General features: G+C 41.9%; 2 protein-coding genes across 7 annotated transcripts in view; one reads left to right on the forward strand and one right to left on the reverse strand.

The window, feature by feature from the left end:
• Positions 1-367: 367 nt before the first annotated feature.
• Positions 368-12,498, reverse strand: PDK4 (pyruvate dehydrogenase kinase 4). The gene is made up of 11 exons (XM_028749834.2): positions 12,134-12,498; positions 9,170-9,311; positions 7,890-7,961; positions 7,353-7,537; positions 6,562-6,651; positions 5,707-5,784; positions 5,067-5,143; positions 4,732-4,830; positions 4,106-4,213; positions 3,320-3,433; positions 368-2,674 (listed from the first exon to the last, which is right to left on the reverse strand). Exons 1-11 carry the CDS (start codon positions 12,261-12,263, stop codon positions 2,531-2,533), a joined length of 1,239 nt encoding a protein of 412 aa, XP_028605667.2. The 5' UTR covers positions 12,264-12,498; the 3' UTR covers positions 368-2,530.
• Positions 12,499-13,068: 570 nt separating this feature from the next.
• DYNC1I1 (dynein cytoplasmic 1 intermediate chain 1) overlaps positions 13,069-23,363 on the forward strand; it is a 237,002-nt gene continuing 226,707 nt past the window's right edge. For 2 of the 6 annotated variants that reach the window (XM_077936960.1, XM_077936962.1), the window contains exons 1-3: positions 13,080-13,123; positions 15,195-15,478; positions 18,748-18,876. In XM_077936960.1, the coding sequence (XP_077793086.1) occupies positions 18,874-18,876 (3 nt within the window). In that variant the 5' untranslated portion in view covers positions 13,080-13,123; positions 15,195-15,478; positions 18,748-18,873. Of the gene's footprint in view, positions 13,124-15,194; positions 15,479-18,747; positions 18,877-23,363 lie in introns of all 6 variants that reach the window. The other 4 variants (XM_077936959.1, XM_077936961.1, XM_077936958.1 and 1 more) reach the window with 3 other exon arrangements.

Here is a 23,363-nt window from a genome sequence, read left to right on the forward strand (position 1 = left end):
GTGCTTTTTCTCTTTTCATTTATAAAAACTATACACCTGCATATTTGAGGAACTGCCCAACCATGTAGACAGAAACCACTACCTTAGTTTTGCTTCCAGACTGCTAAGCACTCAGCCACTAGAGTTCACTGTTTGAGAGAAGTGACAGTGTTACTGTTTACAAACTATAGAATAGCAGTAATAACTGAGCAACAACTAGAAATAAACTGTTGGACCAAAAATGGAAGCAATAATGTCTGCCCCCCCAATAACAAGGACATGTAATTTTTAAAAAATAAAATGCAGACTTAGAAATCAACCATGTAACAGGCAATCCATTGCTTGCATGATTTAAGAGGAGGGTGGAGAAGAAAAGAGTCACACAGTATTTTTTAAAAAACACCACAATTTTATTAAAAATCTTATAATACATCTCGAGTACACCTGAACTCGAAGGCACACTGTGGAAGAAATACTTCAGTCTTCAAAAATTTGGGGTTTTTTACACTGCATTTTTCACTTTGTACTGAGCATAAAACAGCACCAAAAGCTTATTTTGCTCAAAGTCAATGGCATACTTAGGCTTGCCTTTACTGCAGCCATATAATTCAGCCAAAGGAATTCTAGTATACATTTAGCATGATAATATGGTCTATGACAGAAAGATGGCACCTTTGGTTCTTTTCAGAAACACTGCATAGACTGACAGTATAGGTTATTAAAACAGTAAAACAACTCCTCTTTAGCAGATTGTATGCACTGCATGAAAGGCACAAATTCTATCACAGTTATCCAAACATTATGGGTGAACATATGCGGATGATATTTGAATGACATTCATCTTGTTATCTAATGCTGCCACTGTGATAACACCATAACACTAAACTTAATGCACAGCATTAAGACCTCACCCCTTAGTTCTTCATCTCAAGTATGCAACAGCAATTAGCATGTCACCTACATACTTGTTTCCTCATAATAAAGCATATACAAATAGGCACTGCAGCAGAACAAAAATCTTCAGCATTTCCCAAAACTGAACTACAATGACAACAGGAAGGAACAAAAACATCCAATACTCCAGCAATGTTAGCTGTTAAGCCTTTTGTTGGTACAGGTTACCAACTGCACATAATAGCCTCACATGGCTGGGATTACCAATTCAACTGAACCCAATGTCCACAGCAAAAATGGACATCAGCAAATGTGGGAGCTTCATTGCTGTCCACAACTGAGCAGATGCTAAATCTCCACAGATAGCAATCATTTTGAACATAAAGTAGTTTTAGCTCTTTAGCACATTATTGCTTTTTTAAAAAAGAAAAAAAGAAAACTGACCTGGATTGTCACTAGCTGGGCCCTGATCAAATTCTCTGCCTTTTAGCAGCACAATTTGGAATGGAATATTCTCCCGATGCTCTCTTCACAAAAAGAGACACTCTGCCACCCTCGTTCTTTGCAGTTACACAAAGAAATAGTATTTCTCACAGCTGTTCCTTACGCATTTTCGATACAGGCACAGTATCTTCCACAACCTGTTTTATCATCACATCCCTGGCAAATGTCTCAAGAGCAATCTTAACATTTACAGCATTGAAAGTCACATTTTTTTCAAATTGAGCTGTAGCAGGTGGCCCCCAAATTAACATACATGATTCAAATTTACACCCTGAAAACACAGTTGGGTGTGCACACACATACATAGTAACAGTACCATTTAGAGAACTCATCTCCCATCTCACAAACAGCTTCATATCCTGCTCAATGACTTGCAATTTAAGTATCTTTAAAATACCCTATTTGTACTGCTGCTCCCTCACTGTATTGAGCTGTGAGCCATACACCAAGATACAGCTAATAATCTTTTATCTTCACAATATCTAACCGTCACTTCCTTGACATCACTTTAAGATTCTTCTCCAAGAAGAGCAAAATCTCAGCATTAGAAAAGCAATGAAAACGCTATACATAAATACAGCTATGTTACATTTAAAAATTCAAGTAATGTTCACCATTTGGAGCAAGTTTAGAAATATGCAACTTTCAGCATTGCACTCTTGATCAAGCCAAACAACTGCAGTCAAGGTAGCCTGTTGTCGGTGCTCTTTCAACTAGACTTTGTCGGTTGAGCATGTCAAATATACTTAAAGTCATAATTTTGTAATAGGATGAAATACCTACTGACTGGATTAGGGGGAAATTGATGTGTACTGGAGTTCAACCACAACATAACGTTTTTTGAATATTAACAAGTCCCACCTCAGAAGTCTGAAAACATTAGTACTTGGGAGTGCTAATTTAAATTTCAAAAAGCTAAAAAGAAATGATGGGCACATCTTTCTATGCATTTTGATTCTCCTATCAGTTATCATTAGACATGCTGTAGTACAAATACAGTACATGCAGTCTATGCTGTAATCATGTGTTCCATATAATTTCTTCTCTTGCTAAATCCTGGTATAGAAGAGAATGACTTCTAGTTATTCGTTTCATTAGTCCTATCTGAAACATTGGTTTGATCCACTTTCAGTGTTCTGGAGAAATGCAGATTTCATGCAGCTGCAGTCTGCCTTGACACATTCTTTGGTTCTTTACTTGGAACACACCAATCATCTGCTTCTATAGTAGTTTGATAATGCTTCGAAACCGACTTGTTGAAAACAGGAAGTTTCTCTACAGAGTCTGTGGAAAGGGCCTGGAAAGCAAGACCAAATATAGTTAGATTACACCATTACTATCAATGTAGTAAACTGATTTTTTTACTGAGCCTAGTTATGAGCAAACATACAGCCTGGAACAGGTTTGATTCAAAGTTTGAGACTTGATTGTTCTGCCAAGCTTTTGAGACTGAAGTTTATGATGCACCACACTTATAACAATCTTAAAGACAGAACACTAATTGATAATACAGGAATGACAAGTAGTGAGAGAGACTAAACTTAGTATTTGTGGGGAAAAGCAAAGTCAGATTATTTTTAATGTGAAGGCGGCCAATCTACATTTATTAAGAACTCTCATTTTGGCACATACTTTCAATTATTTTTTAATTTATCACATTGTAATACTTCCATATTTCTATAAAATAGCCAAGATGGCTTGTAATCCAAAGAATAAAATAACTTACAATGACCTACTTAGACAAAGGCAACAGCAGTCTTTTGAAGAGCATATTCTGCAAAGACTCGCTGGTGACTAATGTACAGTTGATACAAAGTACTGTCTTTAAAGTAATAAAGCTCAAGTTACTAATAAATAAAAACAAACTTGATTCAAATAAGCTGGTGATAGGTACAGTTGCAACACTACAAAATTATTGGGATTGGGGATGGGCAGAACATACCTTTAAGTAGATGAGAGCATCTGTTCCATAACCAGAGATGGAACACAGATGGAGGTCCCCATGGAAGTATTTAGCATACAGGCGAGAAATGGGTAAGCCATAACCAAAACCAGCCTAGAAAGAAATGCGGCATTTTGTTAATTGGAACGATGGGGTCCTTTATTCCTAGGCTAAGTACAGTACAAGTGTCACACTGTGTAGATCCTATTGGTATGGAGTCCCAATGAAAAATGATGTGCTCTACAATGGTTCTTCACAGGAGAAATATGAGGAAAGAAAGTTCTCTCCTGTATAATGCAGTCGTAGTTTGCATTATAAACAAAGGCAATCTAAAATAATGCAACACTACTGATCTAGTTTCGGAAGCTCCTCAGTGGTTGCTTGTCTACATAATTAGTAATGCTGAACAGAAAGGGGAAGAGGTGGAAATACATGCCCAGTATCGGGTCACTATCAGGTCTGGAAGAGGTAAACCTGCATATAAATTGTACACACCAAACTACAGGTGGGGGCTCAGAACACAATACTCATCTCCTCCCAATATAGAAACCCTGATGCGCACCCCCATCGAGAGTCTGAATTGGTGCAACCGAAACAAGGCTGTTTCTATGAATTGGAAGCAATCAGCATGGTTGAGTCACTACAGATATCAGGCATGCTTACGTGTACACCTGGAAGCATTGTTTCTGTCAGTGAACTCAGAAGCCAAGTCCTTGACAAGAACAAGGCAGCTACAAAGACTCAGCTCTCTTCTTACAGCTTAATTCTTATAGCTTCATTTCTTACCAGAGGAGTAGAATTCTTTTCCATCACAGGCTTTGGTGCTGTAGAATATGTGTAGCTGAAGAGGCTTTCTATTTTTCTCACTGGAACACCACCCCCTCTATCAGATATCTAGTTGAGAACACACACAGAAAAAGTATTAAATGCATACAGTATTTCAAATCCTTGTTGAAGTATCATTAATGCCCGCAGAAAGCCACTAAATCATTTCTGCTTTAAGGATCATCCTGTATCAAATTTGCTTATCTTTTTCTTAATCATATTCTGTCCAAAACAGTATTTGGCTAGCGACAGCTTGTTGTAATTTCCAAAGGCTTGACTATTTGTAATTTTGCTGCAATTCACTGCCCATCTATTCCACACCAAATCTTTTTAAACCTATGAGACTCCGGATGCTTCCAGACGGTCACTATTTTGGGGTGGGATTCAGTCACATACTGGCAATACAGAAAGTGCTAGAGGAAATGTATGGGAAGAGTGAGATAATGCTGGTGATACAACATCATTTAACCTCCTCACAAACAAATCAGGAAAAATGCTCAATAAACAGGTTGTCTGGAAGTGCCCCATCTGTAAGTTTATATTATATGTTGCACCTATTGTATTGGGGAAAAAGCCTTGTAAGATACCTTAATTGACAGGTCTTCCTTTCCAAGTACAACGGTCACCTCAACTGGATCAAGGGAAGGTTTGTTTTCCTGGTGTTCAACTGTTGCTCTCATTGCATTCTAGAAGAAACAAAGAATCAGGAGGACTTAATTCAATCTGAGGCGCTCTAATATTTGCTATTTTTAATTCCAGTCAATATACTAATGTATCATTAGATTTCTATCCCACTTCTTCCTTCCAAAAGAGTCCAAGGCATCAAGCAGAATAGTAAAAACAGTGCTGAACAAATGCTGCTGCTAATGCACACATAAATATGGAGGCGAAAAATGAATGTTTCATAATTGCAAACACAAACCTTGAAAAGTTCAAACAGCATGTGAAAGAGGTGGGATGGTACATATACTATGTGGATAGGCTGTCCAGCTGCCTTTCCTGCAGGAAGATGCACAAACAATAATCAGCACACAGCTGCTATTCAACTTCAAACAATTGTTATTGTGTGTCCACAATAAATGCTTTTAATTAAGATCTGTGCATTTAACACTGCATCCTGAAATTTGTTATCCTTTATTATTCTATAGTACTGTAGTTATGAATGTTCTTGTTATGCAGAAGTTTGTATTGTGCTGAAGAAGTACAAACTTCCTGCAATCCATCCTTCATGAGAAAAAACATTCTTGAACTATTATAATAATGGTGGATTTGCAGCTAAGCTAATTTCTTCTTTTGATTTCTTTTAAGGAAATGCTGGTGCCAACCCTATCAGAATTACTACATGTCCATGTGCTCAATCAATTCTGGCATATTGCATCATATTTATTGGGGGTGGCAAAGGTGAATGAATGTAACCGTGCAAATTTGGCACTTTCTCAAGGGGGGAAAATGGTAAGCCTCCAATTCTAGACAAGTGGGTCAGCAGTAAGAGCAAAAAGCTTCTAAAGAGGAGAAACCAAAGTGCTACTCTGATATGGTGGAAAAGAGGAAAATGCACTCACCATTCACTTGAGTAAGCTTTAAGTCTGGAGAAGCGAAATAGTATTGGTCACAAAGCATCTGGGCACTCTGGAAAGCATCTGGAATTCATTTTAACAAGAAAAAATGAAGCACGATTTAACACAAACTCTTATGCATCATTAGGTATATCCTAGATACTAGGCTACTCCAGGCTGTGCTCTCTAGCATTGAAATAAAGCTTCTATATATACAGAAAGCTGAATTATAACTGTCAGCATTAGGACACAGAATGCCACTGAAATATCTGTTACATATTACCCAAGACTTCTAACTGCACATGTCTGTCACGTGGAAATCAACAGATCTTGCATGCAGCGGACTGAATAGGGCTGTACCCAACAGAAATGCAATGAGAAAACCTGACTGCATGAGAAAATTCTGATGACCCGTTAAAAACAGGCATTCCACCCTTCATTCACTCACTACTGAGTGTAAAAGTGTGCAGCTTGCCAGGATCCCTGTCTCATGACGGTCAGAATATGCAGGTAGGTATACACATGAACATATGGAGCTGTCTTATACCATAGTACAATTGACTCTTCCACCTTCCTAAGCACAGTTGACTCTGACTGGCAGAGGCTCTCCAGGGTTTTAGGAAGAATCTTCTCCCAGCCCCACCTGAAGACCCATGAGAAGGCACATGGGGCCTTCTGCACGCAAGGGAAATGCTACAGTCCTTCCCCAAAATATTCTGCACTTAGATGTGAAGCCAGGATACTCATGAAAGACTGACACTTCTTTCACTTTCTTAAACTGGTTAATGTGCCTAAGAAAAGGACATATTATCTACATGTAGCTGAATCTACCAGGGGATGCTGACAATTTCATATACGTACCATGCACCAAATCCACAACGTCACAGCAAGGGTCAATGCATCCAATGTGCTTTGGATTACCCACATTGCTATTGTTATCAAAAATAAGCGCTGTTGAAATAAAAGACAAAATGATCAATTTTTTTCAGGTTGCTCAACGTAATTCATTACAGCTATCTAAAGGATTATTTTTAGCAATAATAAAAAGTACAAAGTGCCACCTTTTGGAAATTCCCCCCGAACTTCAATTCCACCTTTTAAATCCCTGTAATGTCCAGTGCAATCCGGACGTATGGCAGCCCTGTCTTATCTCTCCTTCCCACAAGAGCTCATGGTGACATAGAAGGGACTATCCAACTTTATATTTATAACTGCTCTGTAAGGGATGATGGGCCAAGGGTCAGTGATTTGCTGAAGGCCATCTAGTGAGCTTCATTGCTGAACTAGGTTTTATCTGCTATTCTATCTACTACAGTGAAGTGCTTTGGCATTTACATTTTTCTAGTCTGGAGGCATCTGTATCGCAATGCATTTCCCCTTGTGTGTAGTACTGTACCAGGTTTTAGTACTGGAGTTGTTATGTACACACATTTCATTGCTTTTTGGCTATACTGTTTATTACCTAACTACTTTCTGCTTTTGATCCTTGTTCTCCCTCACATAATTATTTATATCATTTACACTTGTCATTTTTCTTTTTACAACCAGCATAGATAAATGATTAATAAAATCCACAGTTCATCAAATATTTCTAAGAATGTTTGACAAAAACATTAAAATCAACCTGTCAAAGGGATGGAAAAACAACTTACTGTGCTGGTTTATTAACATTCGAATGGATATCCGGTTCATGTAAAAGCGATCCAAGAAGTACTGGATGTTTTGATTGATGAATGGGTCCATCTTGGAAGAATCTCTATATTCTAGAACCCCTTGTGCCATTGTGGGCACTACATCATGGTGCCGATTTCGGACTTTGACAATGGCATCTATGAAACTGGGAAGGGGGGGGGAATAACTTTAGACTTGGCCTATCTGACGAAGGCAGCAAAGCAAAACTGAAATAAGTTATTTTTTTCACCATTCATTCTGTCAAGATAATTGAAGCATCTTAATGTTATCTTGACAGTTTATAATTTATTGCTGACTTATTTTATTTCAATGTGCCATTTTTTGCAGTATCAGGTGTCAGTTAGCTATACTGTTAAAAGCTTTTGATCATTATCATATGATCAGTAGTCTCTGTATTCTGAATTGAATAATGTTCATGCTTAGTTGAGCGACCTATCAAGTCAGCTGTTACTGTGAAGGAAGTAAAGCTACTAACAACACAACTCATAAGAACTTACTTTGATAGAACTTTGTGGTCATCTGATTTTTTGTCATGGAACTCCACTAGCTCCATTAGGCTTTCAACATACCTGTTAATATACAAAGTAAACCATGAATTATTCATACAGGCCAGGGAAAGTTGACTGGACAGATAAGATTGCTTTAGCAATTCAGTAACTGGGTGACCTCAAGTAGAAGGCAAACTATGAGCAAACAGACTACTAGAAGAAGAAGAAGAAGAAGAAGAAGAAGAAGAAGAAGAAGAAGAAGAAGAAGAGGAGTTTGGATTTGATATCCCGCCTTTCACTCCCCTTCAGGAGTCTCAAAGCGGCTAACAATCTCCTTTCCCTTCCTCCCCCACAACAAACACTCTGTGAGGTGAGTGGGGCTGAGAGACTTCAGAGAAGTGTGACTGGCCCAAGGTCACCCAGCAGCTGCATGTGGAGGAGCGGAGACTCGAACCCGGTTCCCCAGATTACGAGACTACCGCTCTTAACCACTACACCACACTGGCTCTTCAGTTAAGTTTAGGAGTAGAAAAAAATATTTTAAATTCATTTGTGCCTGCCTCAATGTATGCACGCCTCTTAAGCTATCTCCAGCTCACTATTATATGTTTTTTAAAACGTGTGTGGTATCAGTTGGTATGCAGCATTGCACATACCAAGGACGCAAACAATGCCACCAAATCTGTGCACAAACACAGCAGCTATTAAAACGCAGTTCCTTTATCTTGACTGTGCAGAATGTCATCATTATGATAACACTACATGGGCAGAAGACAATTATGTGAGGCTTCACAGCATCTTAGTTCACAACTAACAAGCAGCCGCGGCAGCTATAAAATGACTACAGAGGATGCCATAGTTGTGCGTCCAGCACTTGCTTTTCTATCCCATGGCCTTGATATAATGATCTGCATTTTACTACCAACTTGTCAAGCTTCAAATACAGTGGTACCTCTAGTGACAAACCTAATTAGTTCCGGAGGTCCGTTCTTAACCTGATACTGTTCCTAAATAGAGGTGTGCTTTCGCTAATGGGGCCTCTTGATGCCGCTGGCACACGATTTCCGTTCTCATTCTGGGCCAAAGTTCTCAACTCGAGGTAACTCTTCCAGGTTAGCGGAGTTTGTAACCTGAAGCGTTTGTAACCTGAGGCATTTGTAACTCGAGGTACCACTGTAAAGGTTCTTGTTACTGTTGCAAAGTAAATATGAAGCTTTCTGAAATTTAAAATACAAAAGCAGGATTAAGTTGAACATAGTAAAATGTGTTACATAAGTTTTGCTACTTACCAACTTTTTACCAACTGTACTGAAGGAGTGCTTAACAGTCGGCTAGGGAGGAAGTCGATTTCTTTTAGGATATTTGCTAGCCTCACAGGAAGTTCATGCCGAAGAAAAGAAAAAGATGTTTTCTCGCATGCATTAGTTGACCCTGAAAAACAAAAGCCAGCTCGTTTAAGTTGTTTTCCATATAAGCACCATAAGGAATAGCTTCAACAAGGTATCATATGTCAACTTTATGTTATACAATCAAGTAGCTCAGCTACCAGTGCAAGATCCTGTAGCGACTGCTAGTTATCAGAACTAAAGGATGTTTTGCACAATGGCAGCAGTAAATACAAAGTAATCTCTGAAAATCATCAGGTGTCTTCTGCTTGTCACACATTTCCCCAATACCAATGTGCTCTTAGGGAACAGAGCTATGATATGACTTACCACAGATAAAATCAGCTATAAACTATTATTGATTTAAACCATATTATATGTAGTTACAATTTCTTGGTAAGGATTAAGAAAAAGGTCTAAGCTGCAATCATATGTGCACTTCCTTGACAGTAAATTGCACTGAACTTGGTAGGACTTAGTTCTGAGTAAACATGCACAGGACCATACTTGGGAAAAGTGGACTAGGCCACATCCCAGCTGTGTTCCACCAAGTGTTCAGAAGAATGATGACCACTATCTGTCTCTTGAGATATTAACAAACAAACCCCCACAAATGCATATAAATTTCACAATGCTTTACTCTATTTTAAGTTCAACAAGTACAGTACTACTTAACATTAAGAGTATGTAATTTTAAAATGCCTTTGGCTTTTCTACAAGTAAAAATTGTGGGCCCTCACAGAAAATAGAGACGAACAAAAGCCAATCATTGCTAACCAGCCACAACAGAGATCTGGTGAAACCACAAGCATGTATAGAAAGCTTTGGCAAAATTACTACTGCTTTAAATAATTCCTTTTAGCTGCAAGTAGCAGACCACACCTAACACACTGGCATGTGTATTTATATATCTAGCAGCTGAGTGATTAATATTTTTTTCTGCTTATAAGTTGTAAAGTTTTAAACTGTATCTACTAAATGAAAAACAGCTTTTTCTATCACACAACAGACTGACACTGATGGCTGAAGAATGACTGAATACAGTGTCAGCAATAATAAACTAACAAAGCCTACTATGGGTGGCCAGGCTAAAAGTAATAAACTGAGCAATGCTGAAAATTACTTATCCAATTAATCAGAACTAGAGGACAAAATCCTATTTTCATACTTTGTGACTTGAAGTTATTGCCATTTTTTTCTAGCATTTGTAATAGAACATGTGAAGCAACTCGAGCCAATGAGAATAGAGTAAACAACTATGAAGATTCCTAGAAAGCACCCTTGAAAAACTGCCATTTTTAAAAAAAGGTAAAACTGTTTCTTTATAGATTTTAAAAGCTAACATTAAAAAGTATAGAACCAATTTCAGTGACTAAAAAAATATAGTTTAGAAACACAGGCATGTAGACAAATGTTTACTTAGGTGAACTATTTCCAAATGCTTCACATTTGATTGCATAATAGATTTAATAAGTACCATATGAAGGGAAAGAGCATACAATGTCATTTTTTTAACTTGAGAATTGAGAATTCCTGTAAACTATAGTAATTTCCTGCAAAACTCTCCCTGCACATTTGCTTTCTAATAGAACCAAAATTGTTGCATAACAAAATTGTTGCATACCAAAACCACAGAGAAAAAAAGATGAAAAAAATCTATATGCTCAACAGGTTGACAGTTCCATGGAGCTCTGTGCAGCCCTAAGATATGCTAACAACAAATGAAAACTTCAGCTGGAGTACAAGGGCAAAAGATGAATAAACCAAAGGGAGTTTTGGGGATCCTTAAAGATTTGTAGTGCAAGTTTACTCAGAAGCAAGGTTAATAGTCAGGGCTGGCCCACCAAGGTGAGGAAACCACCTGATACAGATCTTCACTCACCCCTTCCTCCCTGGTGAGGAGAGAGGTCACCATTTTGTGGTTTGGCTCAGGTCCTAAAATGTCTTGGGCTGGCCCTGTCAATAGTGCTCACTCCCAGAGAAGTGTACATAAGGTTGCAGCCTAAGAGATCGTGGCATAAACTCCTTTGGACTAGATCCCATAGCATCAAATGTGTGGATTGCATCAGATGAATTCACTTGATGAACCAGACTCTAGTCCACAGAAGCTGATGTAACAAAGAACTTGATTAAGCGCTTTAAGGTAGCCAAGACTTGTTTGCTTTTGGTTTTGCTGTGATAGATGCACATAGCTACCCCACTGCAATTTGCTTGAATGCAAGCCAGTAAGAAAAGATGGAGATAACATTCCACACCCATCCCATCCCTCCTGGGAGCATTATCCAGACACCCCCCCCCCCCAAAGCAAAATCGTTTTCACTCTCCTTTCCCTCCTGGCCTCAGCTTACACTGCTTTGGAAGCCGAACCCATGAATACAAGGACAGAGGACCAGGGGTACCCCCCCCTTAACAGAATGAGCCCCCTAATGCAACAGGACTGACTTCCCACAACTTGAAGTGAGTGCAGTCATAGACTTTGCTATCTGTAGCAGCTTTTGCCAACCTGGCGCCCCTCCAGATGTTGTCTGGCTGTGTTGTCTGGGGCTGGCAGTCCAACAGCATCTGGGGGGTACCAGGCTGATCTATGGGGGAGGGGGCTCCATAAGACCATTAAGCCTTATGGCCTCTCCACACTAAACTGCACCTCTTATACACACACACACACACACACACACACACACACACACACACCCAGTCATCTCAAGCAGGACCCTACTAGGCGGTGTCCCAAAAGACCATCTCCCATCACCAGCGACCACCTCAACCCCCCCCCCCTTTTGCTCTGGCATTGCCCCACAGCGGCCACCCCGTGCCGCCCCCACTCTCCCTCTCTCACACACGCGTCGATCGCACCGCAACTGCCCTCACCGAAATCCAGGAACTGCTTGATGGACAGCGGCGACGGGGAGTAGCGGGCAAAATGCTCCACCTCTCGGGGCGCCCGCTCCCCGACCGCCAAGGGGGCCGCGCTGCGAATCGCGATGCGAGCGGCCTTCATGGCTCCGCGGCGGCAGCGAAACGATGACCGCGAGCAACGGCTGGAGTGTGTAGATGTGTCTGCTTGGTTCCTCCGCTCGAACCCTTTCGCCTCGCGCCCTGCACGTGCGGCCCCTTATTTACCACTTCGAACCCTCCCTCCGGGGGGCGTGTCCGGAGCGCGCTCGCCAAGCCACGCCCCCTCTCCGCAGGCTAACTGCCCCAAGCGGGCTCTTCCCACAGCCCCCTCCCCCTTTCCAGGTATCTCGCGTGCGTGTGGGGCGACCTTTAGCCCTTCGCCGCTTAGAAGGCTCGGCTGCCGTGGGAGGAAAGGGAGAGGGGCGTGGCGGAGGAGGCGGCACAGGGAAAGTGGGTGCGTCTTCCTCGCTCTCGACCCACTTGCCCTTGTTTACGCGGTTGGGGGATGGAAGGACACGGTGTCATCCTCCCTCGTCCAAGTCCCGAGCCTTAGTTCTCTCCCCCCCCCTCCCCCGCCCCGCGCGCGCCTCCCGGCCGTTGGAGAAACCGTCAAATGACCGGCGCGAGACTGAGCGGTTGGAGTTGGGAGAGAGGGGGAAGAAGAGAGAATGGAGCGCGGCCAGACCCGCTCGTCATTGGCGGGTCGTTTTACCAGAAAGAGCCAATGGGAAGGCTGTATCCGTACTGTGGGCGCTTTGACTTCGGGCGGGCCTCGGGCGATAAACAGCTCGGCCCGATTCCTGAGGGAGGAGGCGGGAGGCTGGTGGGATGTGCCGGTTTTTCCAAGAAGCAGGAGAACACCCGGCGCGGGGGCGCTTCAAGGGACGGGAAACGAGGCCGGGTGGGTGGGTGGGGTGGGGGCAGGGCCGGATTTAGGTTTGATGAGGCCTTAAGCTACTGAAGGTAATGGGGCCCTTTATATGTCCAGCTGTCCTTTGTCAACAACAAATTGTTGCTGTTTTTTATGTTGAATATATGCTATATGGTATCTCAAGCCGTTTGCACAAGTTGCCATGCAACCAGTCCATGCAGAATGCAGGCACCCTATATATAGAAATGAGCAAACCAGTGACATTTTAGGGAGCAGGCTAGCTCATATGTAAATTGTGGGGGGACGTGTGGTGGCTGCACATTGTGAGAGAAACGTGCTCGCTCCCTGAATAGAGAAGAAGTGCCCTTCTGAAAAATTATCCTCCCCCACCCTAGCAGAACATCCTAAATATAAACCATCCCGTTTTAGCACACGAATCAAGATGTGCTCCTTCCAATGGTTTCACCGACTTGAGGCTGGAAGGGGGTTTTCTGGCATTGCAATAGTTGTCACGATAGCATGATTGCAATATCTTCACATTCTTTTGAGGGGAGTTGGTGTTCAAGAAGCACTGGGAAAGTGAGGCTTTTAAAAGAATAGTAAACATGGAATGAGGCAGCGTTCGATCCATGGAGGTAGTTTTTTTTTCTTTTCCAAAGGGTTGCGTGATTCCTTTTTTATATACTTTTTTTACTTTTATATACCAGCATTCCTCCATTTTGTGCAAGGAGAGGCCACGCGTGGTTCCTTCCTTCCCTGTTTTATCCAACAACAGCCCTGTGAGGTAGGTTAGGCTAAGAGACAGTGACTGGCCCAAGGTTGCCCAGTGAGCTTAATGAGTGAGTGGGGATTTGAACTCTCATTCCATAAGTGCCATAGGAGCCAACTTCTAGAGGCTGTGGGGGCTTCGGCCCCCACAGTAAAATATTTGAGGGGGCTGGACCCCCATAAAGTTGATGGGCATTTCCCTTCAAATGGTGTGTGTGCACTGTGTTGATTATGCGGGGCGGCCACTCTTTTCTTCCCAACCCTATACATATAACACCAATGTCTCCCAACAAATGTAACTGAAGAACCTGAAGAAAGAGACAATGCATGTGCTTTTGAAAACGAGGGGAAATTATTATTTTTTTAAAGAAGACAAGGAGTGTGTGGCAGCCCCCAGTATTTAAAGAGCCCCCACCCCTATTACATATAAGAACCAGAACATAAACCTATGGAACTAGAAAAGAGCCCAAAACATCAATGTTTGGTCTAGATCCTAGGTACTGCACCCTCACTAAAGGAGACTGTATGGATGATTCACTAAATGATTGTAGGATGGTGTGTGTACCTGAGCTTATGGCCTCAAATTCTATTTATCTTATATGCTGCTTTATTACAAAAATGACGACTAGACTACTGATCCTAAAATGAATAGTTAGTTGCTCAACCACCCCCTCCAGAACCCACTGCTCTCAACTGCCTCACATTCAAACTCCCTTTCAAATCCTCATACAATCCTCACTCACCACCAGAATTCCACACGCTCCCTTTCCCCCTCCCTCCTTGACATTCCCATAATAATTCTGATACAGCTACCTTAATAACCCTATTACATTCAATATTTTATACATGATGCTCCCTATAATCATACTGTTAGAAGCATTTGAGCTTTCCATTCCTGGTTCCTAGGAAATGGGGGTGAGCAAACTGCAAGTTCTTCATCCCTGTTCTAAAAACCAGATGTCTTCCCCCAAATGATCCTGGGAATTGTAGTTTGTTAGGGGTTCTGGGGATTGTAGGTCTGTGAAAGGGAAGCCACAATGGCACGAATCATTTCAGGGGAAGTCATGTGCTATAAAGGTTCATTGGATGCTCTTTAAAATATAGCATCATAGAATTGTAGAGTTGGAAGGGACCACGAGGGTCATCTAGTCCAACCCCCTGCAATGCAGGAATCTCAACTAGATGATCCATGACCGATGGCCATCCAAGCGCTGCTTAAAAACCTCCAAGGAAGGAGAGTCCCTCTAGAGCAGGAGAAAGCAAGCTTGCTCCATCCTCCATGTGACAGCCCTTTAGACTTTAGTTATTGAAAGGACTGCATGGTGTGGATCTCATATCAGTGTTATGAGAGTGTAAGCAACACATTTCTCTCTCCCCTTTCTCCACACCATGCAGAATTACAATGGTAAGCAGAAGGCTGGAGTTTGGAGCCCAGCCAGGGCTGGCTGTGGGCAGGATCCTTGCATTGCTGGGGATTGGACTAGATGACCCTTGGGATCCCTTCCAACTCTGCCATGTTCTGATTATATCAAGCAGCTAAAGGAACAAAAATATGCTTCTGAAACATTTGGGAATCATAGGAACACTCTCCTCACCAGTGGCTTCCAGCAAGAGCTTGCATCTCATCTTCCTTAGGAGAGTGGCAGTCCAGAACGAGGAGGGAAAGGCTCAGAGTTCAGGTAGGTAGAAATGCCAATTGCCCTATACTATAGGAACGTTTCCTTCCTGTGTCCCCCACCCTCATGTACCAGACTGGTGCTAGCATGGCTGGGAGCCAGGCGCCTGCTGTTTCCTCCATTTTCTTTGCAGGGAGGGAGACTTTCCCCAACATATAGTTTGTTCTGGCCAAATCCCTGGAGAGACATGACGACCCTCAGGTACTGGGGCAGAGGGAAGGAAGGGGGGGTCCTTGTGAAACACATTTGGGTAGTCTGTGGCTTCCAGCAAATGCTTTTCAGAAGCAATGCTCCCTTCAACAGCATAGCCGAGCATAGCCATCGCGGCTAGTTGCCTTTGATAGGCCTCTCCTCCATGCAATTGTCTAGCCCTCTTTGAAAGCCATCCCATCCAAGATGCTCTTGTGGTGCATCTGATTCTCTTGTGCTTCCTTGCCCCTGCAAGGAGATGACTGTTGTGAGATCCTTTGATTAACATCTATCTGGGCTGGAAAATATTAAAGAATCAGAGGACTGGTGAGCTTCCCTTGAAGCACAACTGATCAAAGGCAGGCAGATCTGTTAGCACCTTAATAAAGATGCTCAGACGACAAAGGATACTATCATACCCCGCAAGCATCTCAGAAAAAGCTCCCAAGCTGATGGAGAAGAGAGCAGTTAAGTGGTCAGTGGGGCTCCAGGTTGCCGTTTCTGGATCCTACCACAGCCCTTCCAAGTTGCCCAAGAAATCAATGTCACGACAGTTTTTTCCTTGCACCTCCTCCCCATAATCCCACGTGGGGCCTTCTCAGACGTATGCTGTGTCCGAACCAGCAGTTCCCACCAAACCAAGTAATCGAGGACCCAGTCAGAAAAGGAGTGTGCACAGTCATACCAGAAATAAGTAAAATAACTAAACAGGCACTAGAAGTCACCCCAGAACTGGCCCTACTGAACATCTTCCAATATAACTGCCCACTCACAATAGAAAGAGCTCATAACCCACCGACAGCATACAATTCAATATGGCTAACTTAACCCGACGACCCCCCTCACCCACGCACAAACAAATCCCACTGTGGCCAGCCAAAGATGATCAGCCACCCCAGCCTCTTTCACTATCAAGGAAACATAACAAGCGAATAGAAAGAGAACTTCCCCAAGTGATGCTGACAGAAAAACCCCAAGCATACATTAAATAAAAGAACTTAAGCTTTGCTACTCCAGTCCCTCTCTCCTGTCCCGTCCCCCGTCCAGGGCCGGATTTAGATGAAGAAAGACCTTGCTGAATTTCTTGCTTAGATGCTATCAGAAAAGCAAGAATGGCAAAACAGCTGTGCAACATCACTGTGTGCATTACTTCTTTTTAAATTGGCTTCAAGTGCATCTAATATACCATAAAGAAGGCTGATCGCCGAAGAATTGATGCTTTTGAATTATGGTGCTGGAGGAGACTCTTGAGAGTCCCATGGACTGCAAGAAGATCAAACGCATCCATTCTTAAGGAAATCAGCCCTGAGTTGTCACTGGAAGGACAGATCCTGAAGCTGAGGCTCCAATACTTTGGCCACCTCATGAGAAGAGAAGACTCCCTGGAAAAGACCCTGATGTTGGGAAAGATGGAGGGCACAAGGAGAAGGGGACGACAGAGGAGGAGATGGTTGGACAGTGTTCTTGAAGCGACAAACATGAGTCTGACCAAGCTGCGGGAGGCAGTGGAAGACGGGGGTGCCTGGCGTGCTCTGGTCCATAGGGTCACGAAGAGTCGGACACGACTAAACGACTAAACAACAACAACAACAAGCATCTAATATAGGAATAAAGAATTTTATCCTAAACTTATCTCTTGAAGAAAGTGCATCTAAGACATCAGGTGCACTTCTGTCATTTCTTTGCCGTTCCCTCACTCTTTGTCTCCTTGTTTTGTAGTTAACATTTGGCAAGGTGGCTTTTGCTTGTTTCTCAAGCTCATCAAAATCTTCTCTTTAAAAAATCCAGAAGTGAACTGTACAAACTTGCACAAGAACTCAATAACAGGTCTGATTTCTGAAGGGCCTTGCTGACCTTGTGAAAATGACCTAGCACACGGATTTATATCTCTTAAGATTCTGCAGATTTTGGCTGTGAACTAGGGCCCCACAAAATTTTTTCAAGTTGGGCCCTACAGTTTCAAGTTGGGCCCCACTGGCTGGCCCTGAGTCTCATAGTTGCTGGGGCCGAGTTTCCCTGCTCTTTCATGAAGTCTTGGGTTTGCAATTTTGGGAGAGGGGAGACTGTCCACTGGGGGGCTGGGGAGGCCCCCTTGATTTAAAGGCCCTAGGCTTCAGTCTACTTAGCCTATACATAAATCCGGCACTGGGGGCAGGGCTTACCAGGGCTCCCACAATATTGTATTCAAGTTGGCACCCCTGGCAGGTCCATTCGTGTCCTACAGTCTAATCTCTACACCATGTTGGCTCTCCAACATTTCACCAGATAGTGAGCAAGCTGAAGAGTTCCCCACGATTTTTTCAGGCTGGATATTAAAGCAAACAAACAGAGAAGGGGCATGGATTAAAAAAATACACCCTGAATATACACTCTGTTGTTTCTCTTCCACTTTTTTTCTGTAACACACAAATCCACTTGGAATATGCACGTTATTTGAAAAAAACAACAACAACCATCTAGTCCTCAGGGATGCAGTGGCACCCTTGAAATCTTCATCTGATTTCTACAAAGCATCTGAACACACACACAAACTGACACCCTGATCATGAGATGGCAAGGGTGATTTTCTCTCTTGAAAAGCACATGTCAAACAATCACTCTTTTCCACTTCCTCTTTCAGCTCTATGTGCTTTTCAGTATTAATTCTGCTGTTCTTTTGCAAAAGCAAAGTGTGTATGCGCATGTGCTTTATCACTTCTTGTATCTTTGTGGGATAATATGAGGGAGAGGGGTAAGAAGTGACCATTGAGCTAGCGCACACAGCACTTCCTCAAAAATCCAAGTGTGCCAATGGGCATAAAACTGGTCAGCAACCCCTGCTTTATATCATGGAGTGAAGAGGTTCAGCAGACCTGCACCACAATCCTGTAAGCCAGGGGTTGCCAACCCAGCACCTGCGGGTGCAAAGGCTTAATGGATTGTATTCCAGGATAGGCTACGTATCCTGAATGGCATGCTGGAGAAGCTTTAGCTGGGAACTTTGGGTGGCAGCCAGTAGTTTGGTTTCTCTCTAGACATGTCCTTTAGTAGGTCAGTCATGGTTACCTACTTTGACTTCTTAATCTGTTTCTTCACTCTCCCAGGTGAACATTGCAGTTTTAAGAATGGTTGGTGTAAATCCTATAGGAGTTTGTCCTTGTCTGAAGGTCTGGAGTAAATGTGGCTACATTTGATGCTTAGCTGACAATAGATCATGTGATACGCTCTTCATGGTAAGTATAGTAGTTTGTTGGTATCTGGCATAATAAGACAGTGTTTATATGCCAATTGAATAGTTGCACAGTGGTGTTCAGAAAGTGAACCTGCTGTGTAGACTTGTGAAGAATCAGTTTGATGATGAGGTGGAAGTTGCTCCAATTCTAGCTGTATTTCTCAAGGTCCCACCCCTCATACTGATTTCCCTCTCCTTTCTTTATGTACCCAGCTAGTCTGAATTCTAATGCCTCTTCTCTGCAAGGCTGTTGGGGTTGGGTTTTTTTGTTTTGTTTTTCTGCTTTGCTTCCTTGCAGAGGGCAACCCTCCCCTGCATGAGGTATAAAATACTCCCATCCTGATGCCCCAAAGTCAGCAGAAAAACTGGAGTTTTTCCAGGCCCAAGTACCACCTGAGATATTTGTACATATAATATACTGTATATCAAGCACTGTACTCCCTCTGAATAAAAGCAAAGAAAAATCATAGAACACACCAGTAAGCCAATTACTAAAGGAGCTGATCCTTTCAGCAAGGAATAATAATAATAATAATAATAATAATAATAATAATAATAATAATTTATTATTTATACCCCACCCATCTGACTGGGTTTCCCCAGCCACTCTGGGTGGTTTCCAACCCAATATTAAAAATGATACAGCATCAAACATTAAAAACTTCCCTAAACAGGGCCGCCTTCAGTTGCCTTTTAAAAGTAAAATAGTTGCTTATTGCCTTGACATCTGCTGGGAGGGAGTTCCACAGGGCAGGCGCCACTACCAAGAAGGCCCTCTGCCTGAGCTCCTAATCAGATTAATTTGTGAATAAAGGCCAAGTGTAATGCAAGCTTTGGTATTACGGCTGCAGTCCTAAGAACACTTGCTTGCTGATTTACATACATGCTCACCAAATATTACACAGGCTGCCCCAAGATGGGGGCTTAATATTGTAAATGGGTCAACAAAGCAGGTTGGTGGCAACAGGTTCTTTTAACTTTCCAGATTTTTCTTTGAAATAGTAAATGGAATTAAATTGGGGAAAAATATGGGCTGGCATTTTCATGCCAATGGTGTTGTATGTACTTCCTGCACAATTAGCACATATCCCACAATAATCACCCATCTGTAAGCACCCACAGATAAAAATAAGGGCATACGGGTTAACTGTACTTTCCCATAGTAAGAATCATCAAGGAAGCCAGTTCCCTGCCCCTGTTACATAAGGTTGCAGCCGCTTCTCGTGAGCTGTATTCTGCATTCATTTACTATGCACAAGAAACAACATTTTATAGAGAGCTTGAAAAAGAAGATGAACACTGCAGAATGACAATCTGAGACATTCACACTCGCAGAATTTTTACCGGTAACAAGGCATTCACAAAAGGGGAAAGAAGTGTCAGTGATTGATTAAAGCCAAGAAATGAGGAATGCTTCTGGTAAATAAAAGGTACTGTAAAGGTAAATGACCCCTGGACAGTTAAGTCCAGTCAAAGGCAATTATAGGGACGCGGGTGGCTCAGTGGTCCTGGTAAATAGGGGCAGCTGGAAGAACATAAGGGCTTAAGTTCCACTAAGCTGTGTTCTTAGAAAATAGGTGCAAGTTCAAAAGGCAAGTGGTTGAACTTAATAAAACTGCATGCTTAATAAAACCCATGGACAAGGGTTGCCATAATGGCATTTTTTCTCAGAGTTCTCTGCTGGCTTTATCACAAACCAGCCTTATCTTGCTAGACCTATTTGTTTCGCTGTGCTTGTTTTTCCACTGACTCCTAACATTTTCTAAATTTACTCTCCCCCTTTTGAATCCTCAGACAGCTGTGAAGCTCTGTCTCCCTAGTAGCAGTGTTGACAAAAACAAAAGTCACTAAGGCTGAAATCCTATACCCACCTGGCACTAACTCCCATTGAGCTTAATAGGTAAACATGCTGTAGCAGTGCAATCCTATATCTATTTGCTCAGAATCAGGTCCCATTGAATTTACATGGGCAAAGGACTGCAGATTTAATCAAGAGATTTAACAAACCATTGAAATTTAAAAATAAGTTAACATTAGCTGCTTTTTTTGACATAATTATATTGGCAGAGAAAGCTGTTTGGATTAGCTTGGTTAAAGTTTATTCAATCTGCCTGCAGGGTATGGGCTGCTGTTCTGCAAATGGGTATAAACATCGGGGTGGCAACAGGGTTGGAGTTGTTTTTCAGAAATGTCCTTCCTTGTAATGGTCAACCAAAACTTGGAAAGGAATCGTAAAGAAAGAATGAATCTGTAGATTTGCTAATCCTGTTTTGCTGACTTTGATCATAGCCATTCTGCCCTCAGAACATTCCAACCGGAGTTACATATTTAATTTTTCCAAGCCATGAAGCTGTTCAGTAACCCTCACCTCCCTGCAAAATTTTCTATACAGACTTTAAAATACAGTGAAATGACAAAAACAACTAGAGCTGTAGGCTGTTAATCCAACTTTCCCCTATTGATAACCTATAATGCACAGTTAAACAGCTTTGTCAGCTTGCTGGATGCGGAAGACATTTTATCTCAGTGTGAAGTTTAGTAGGCTAAAGTTCACGGAGCTGTGAACAAAGACTTTCCATTTGGTGTGTGGCAGCACTGAGATACTTTGCATTGCCTCCACAGCTCAAGTTTAGTGGGGGAAAGGTCATTTCTAGCGGCAGAGGCACTGAACAACATCCTCCCTGCTTCTCATATTTCGTAGAAGTCAGAGTACAGTATTTGGATCGCTTCCCCACTGCACTAAGCCTAGATGGTAAAAAATGTGTCTGCATCCAGAATAAACTTGCAGTAACAAACATTCATCTTCTGTAAACAGGAGGCAGCCTTCTGCATTTTTCTCTGGTTGTGGAACAGTTTACTTGACCCATTTGGAACACCCACAAACCTCTTTTTTAATACCCAATGTACCTGCATTTAAAATTTAAATATTTTTACCAGAGGTCCAAATGGAGGCAAAAAGTTATAAAAATCATTTCCCAGGCAGGCACAGCCTTTATGGGTCCCTTGCCTGTCCATATGGTAAATGTTGGGTACAATGAGCAGTGTATGCGCTGAAGACTGATGCAAGCATGACCACCTTGTGAATTGTTCAGTCTGGTGAGAAGGCCTCACCTCCTCTGAGTTAGCCAGGCTGATGTGACTTTGGAGTTTAGCAAGACTGGCACTAGTAGTGTGGCTGAACTTTATTTTTATTTCTATTTTTGGCCCCTTAATTTTGATTTTGCCCTGTTGTGTATTGTCTGGATTATCTCACTGAAGTACTGACAAGGGGATATTTATTGTATTATTTTTTTCTTATTTGACAGTATTGATAGGTTATGTTAATAAGCTTTTCATGCTTTTTCAAACATTGTTTATTTGGGTAATAAGTTGGAGGGTTTTTTTCTTAAGTTGTTCATAAATTTTACAAAACATAAATAAATTACCTTTCTAGAAGCTTCTAAGATTGTTGTTTGCTCTAGTAAAATGTTTGGCCCGATGCAAGACATGATATTCTCTATCTTTCTCCCTCTCTATCATATTTTGATGGTGAGAGCATCACCTAGCAAAGGCTTCTAGCATGCTTGCCTATACTTAAATAAGTATAATGCACCAAGAAAACTGGAACAGTCAGATAATGTCAGTCCTTCGCAGTCAGTTGACATTTCAAATGATGCACCTAAAGACCTTAAAGTAGAGGAGATTCTCAGAGAACACAACAAGATTATATAGGACAAGCACCAATTCACTCTTGCTGAGTAACAATTCATTTTGATTTCGTAACCTGTGAAGTGGTATGTTAAAAATAATGAACTTTAAGGAAACCCATGAAGAGTGTGATTATCAAAGCTTACTGCATCTGACCTTTGTTTGCTGACTTTTATTGTAAAGCAGTCAAGACAGATAATTTATATCATCCCTTTCCTGTACTTTTTAATGACCTTAGATTTAAATTTTTTAAAAATTGGATGCATCAAACAAAAAGTTAGTCTGCCAAACAAAATGAAGGCATCCTTATGTATTAGAACTTCTCAAGGTTGTTATTTATAAACAGTGTCTTAAAAGCTAAGCACATTTCCTAGCAGGGAAACATGACTCCTTGCCCTTATCCAGACATGCGTCATACCTGTTTTTGTGCATCCATTATGGCTCACTCTTTTTAAATAAAACTTCCTCTTTAAGGCTGCTTTTCAGAAATATTGAGTGCAATGTTTACCAACTGGTGCTGAGCAATGCATTTTCATTTGGCTGGCTCTGGCTGTGTGGAAATCCTATTGAGAAGACTGGTGGCATATGTCTATCAGCAAGGACCAGTAGACTGCCCCTGCTGATGAAAACATAAAAAACAAGGATAGATCCCCCCCCCCCCCAGGTCACAACCTGAAAAATGCATTATAGAATGAATTTCTATAATTTAAATATAGCAGGGAAGACTGTAACCAGATGACCTGGACGCTTGCTCACTGTGCTATCCATCTGGTAACAATTGATGGGCAACTTCAAGGCCCC

This window comes from Podarcis muralis, chromosome 12 (genome assembly GCF_964188315.1).
Source record: "Podarcis muralis chromosome 12, rPodMur119.hap1.1, whole genome shotgun sequence".
NCBI lineage: Eukaryota > Metazoa > Chordata > Lepidosauria > Squamata > Lacertidae > Podarcis > Podarcis muralis.

What these genes read in the sequence shown, in the direction of transcription:
- PDK4 (XM_028749834.2), bottom strand. Translation starts at nt 12,263, where the DNA reads ATGAAGGCCGCTCGCATCGCGATTCGCAGCGCGGCCCCCTTGGCGGTC. An exon ending in CAAGCAGTTCCTGGATTTCG is followed by an intron (nt 9,312 to 12,133) that starts GTGAGGGCAGTT and finishes TTTGTTTTTCAG; the next exon opens with GGTCAACTAATGCATGCGAG. An exon ending in TGCTGTTTGAACTTTTCAAG is followed by an intron (nt 4,831 to 5,066) that starts GTTTGTGTTTGC and finishes TGTTTCTTCTAG; the next exon opens with AATGCAATGAGAGCAACAGT.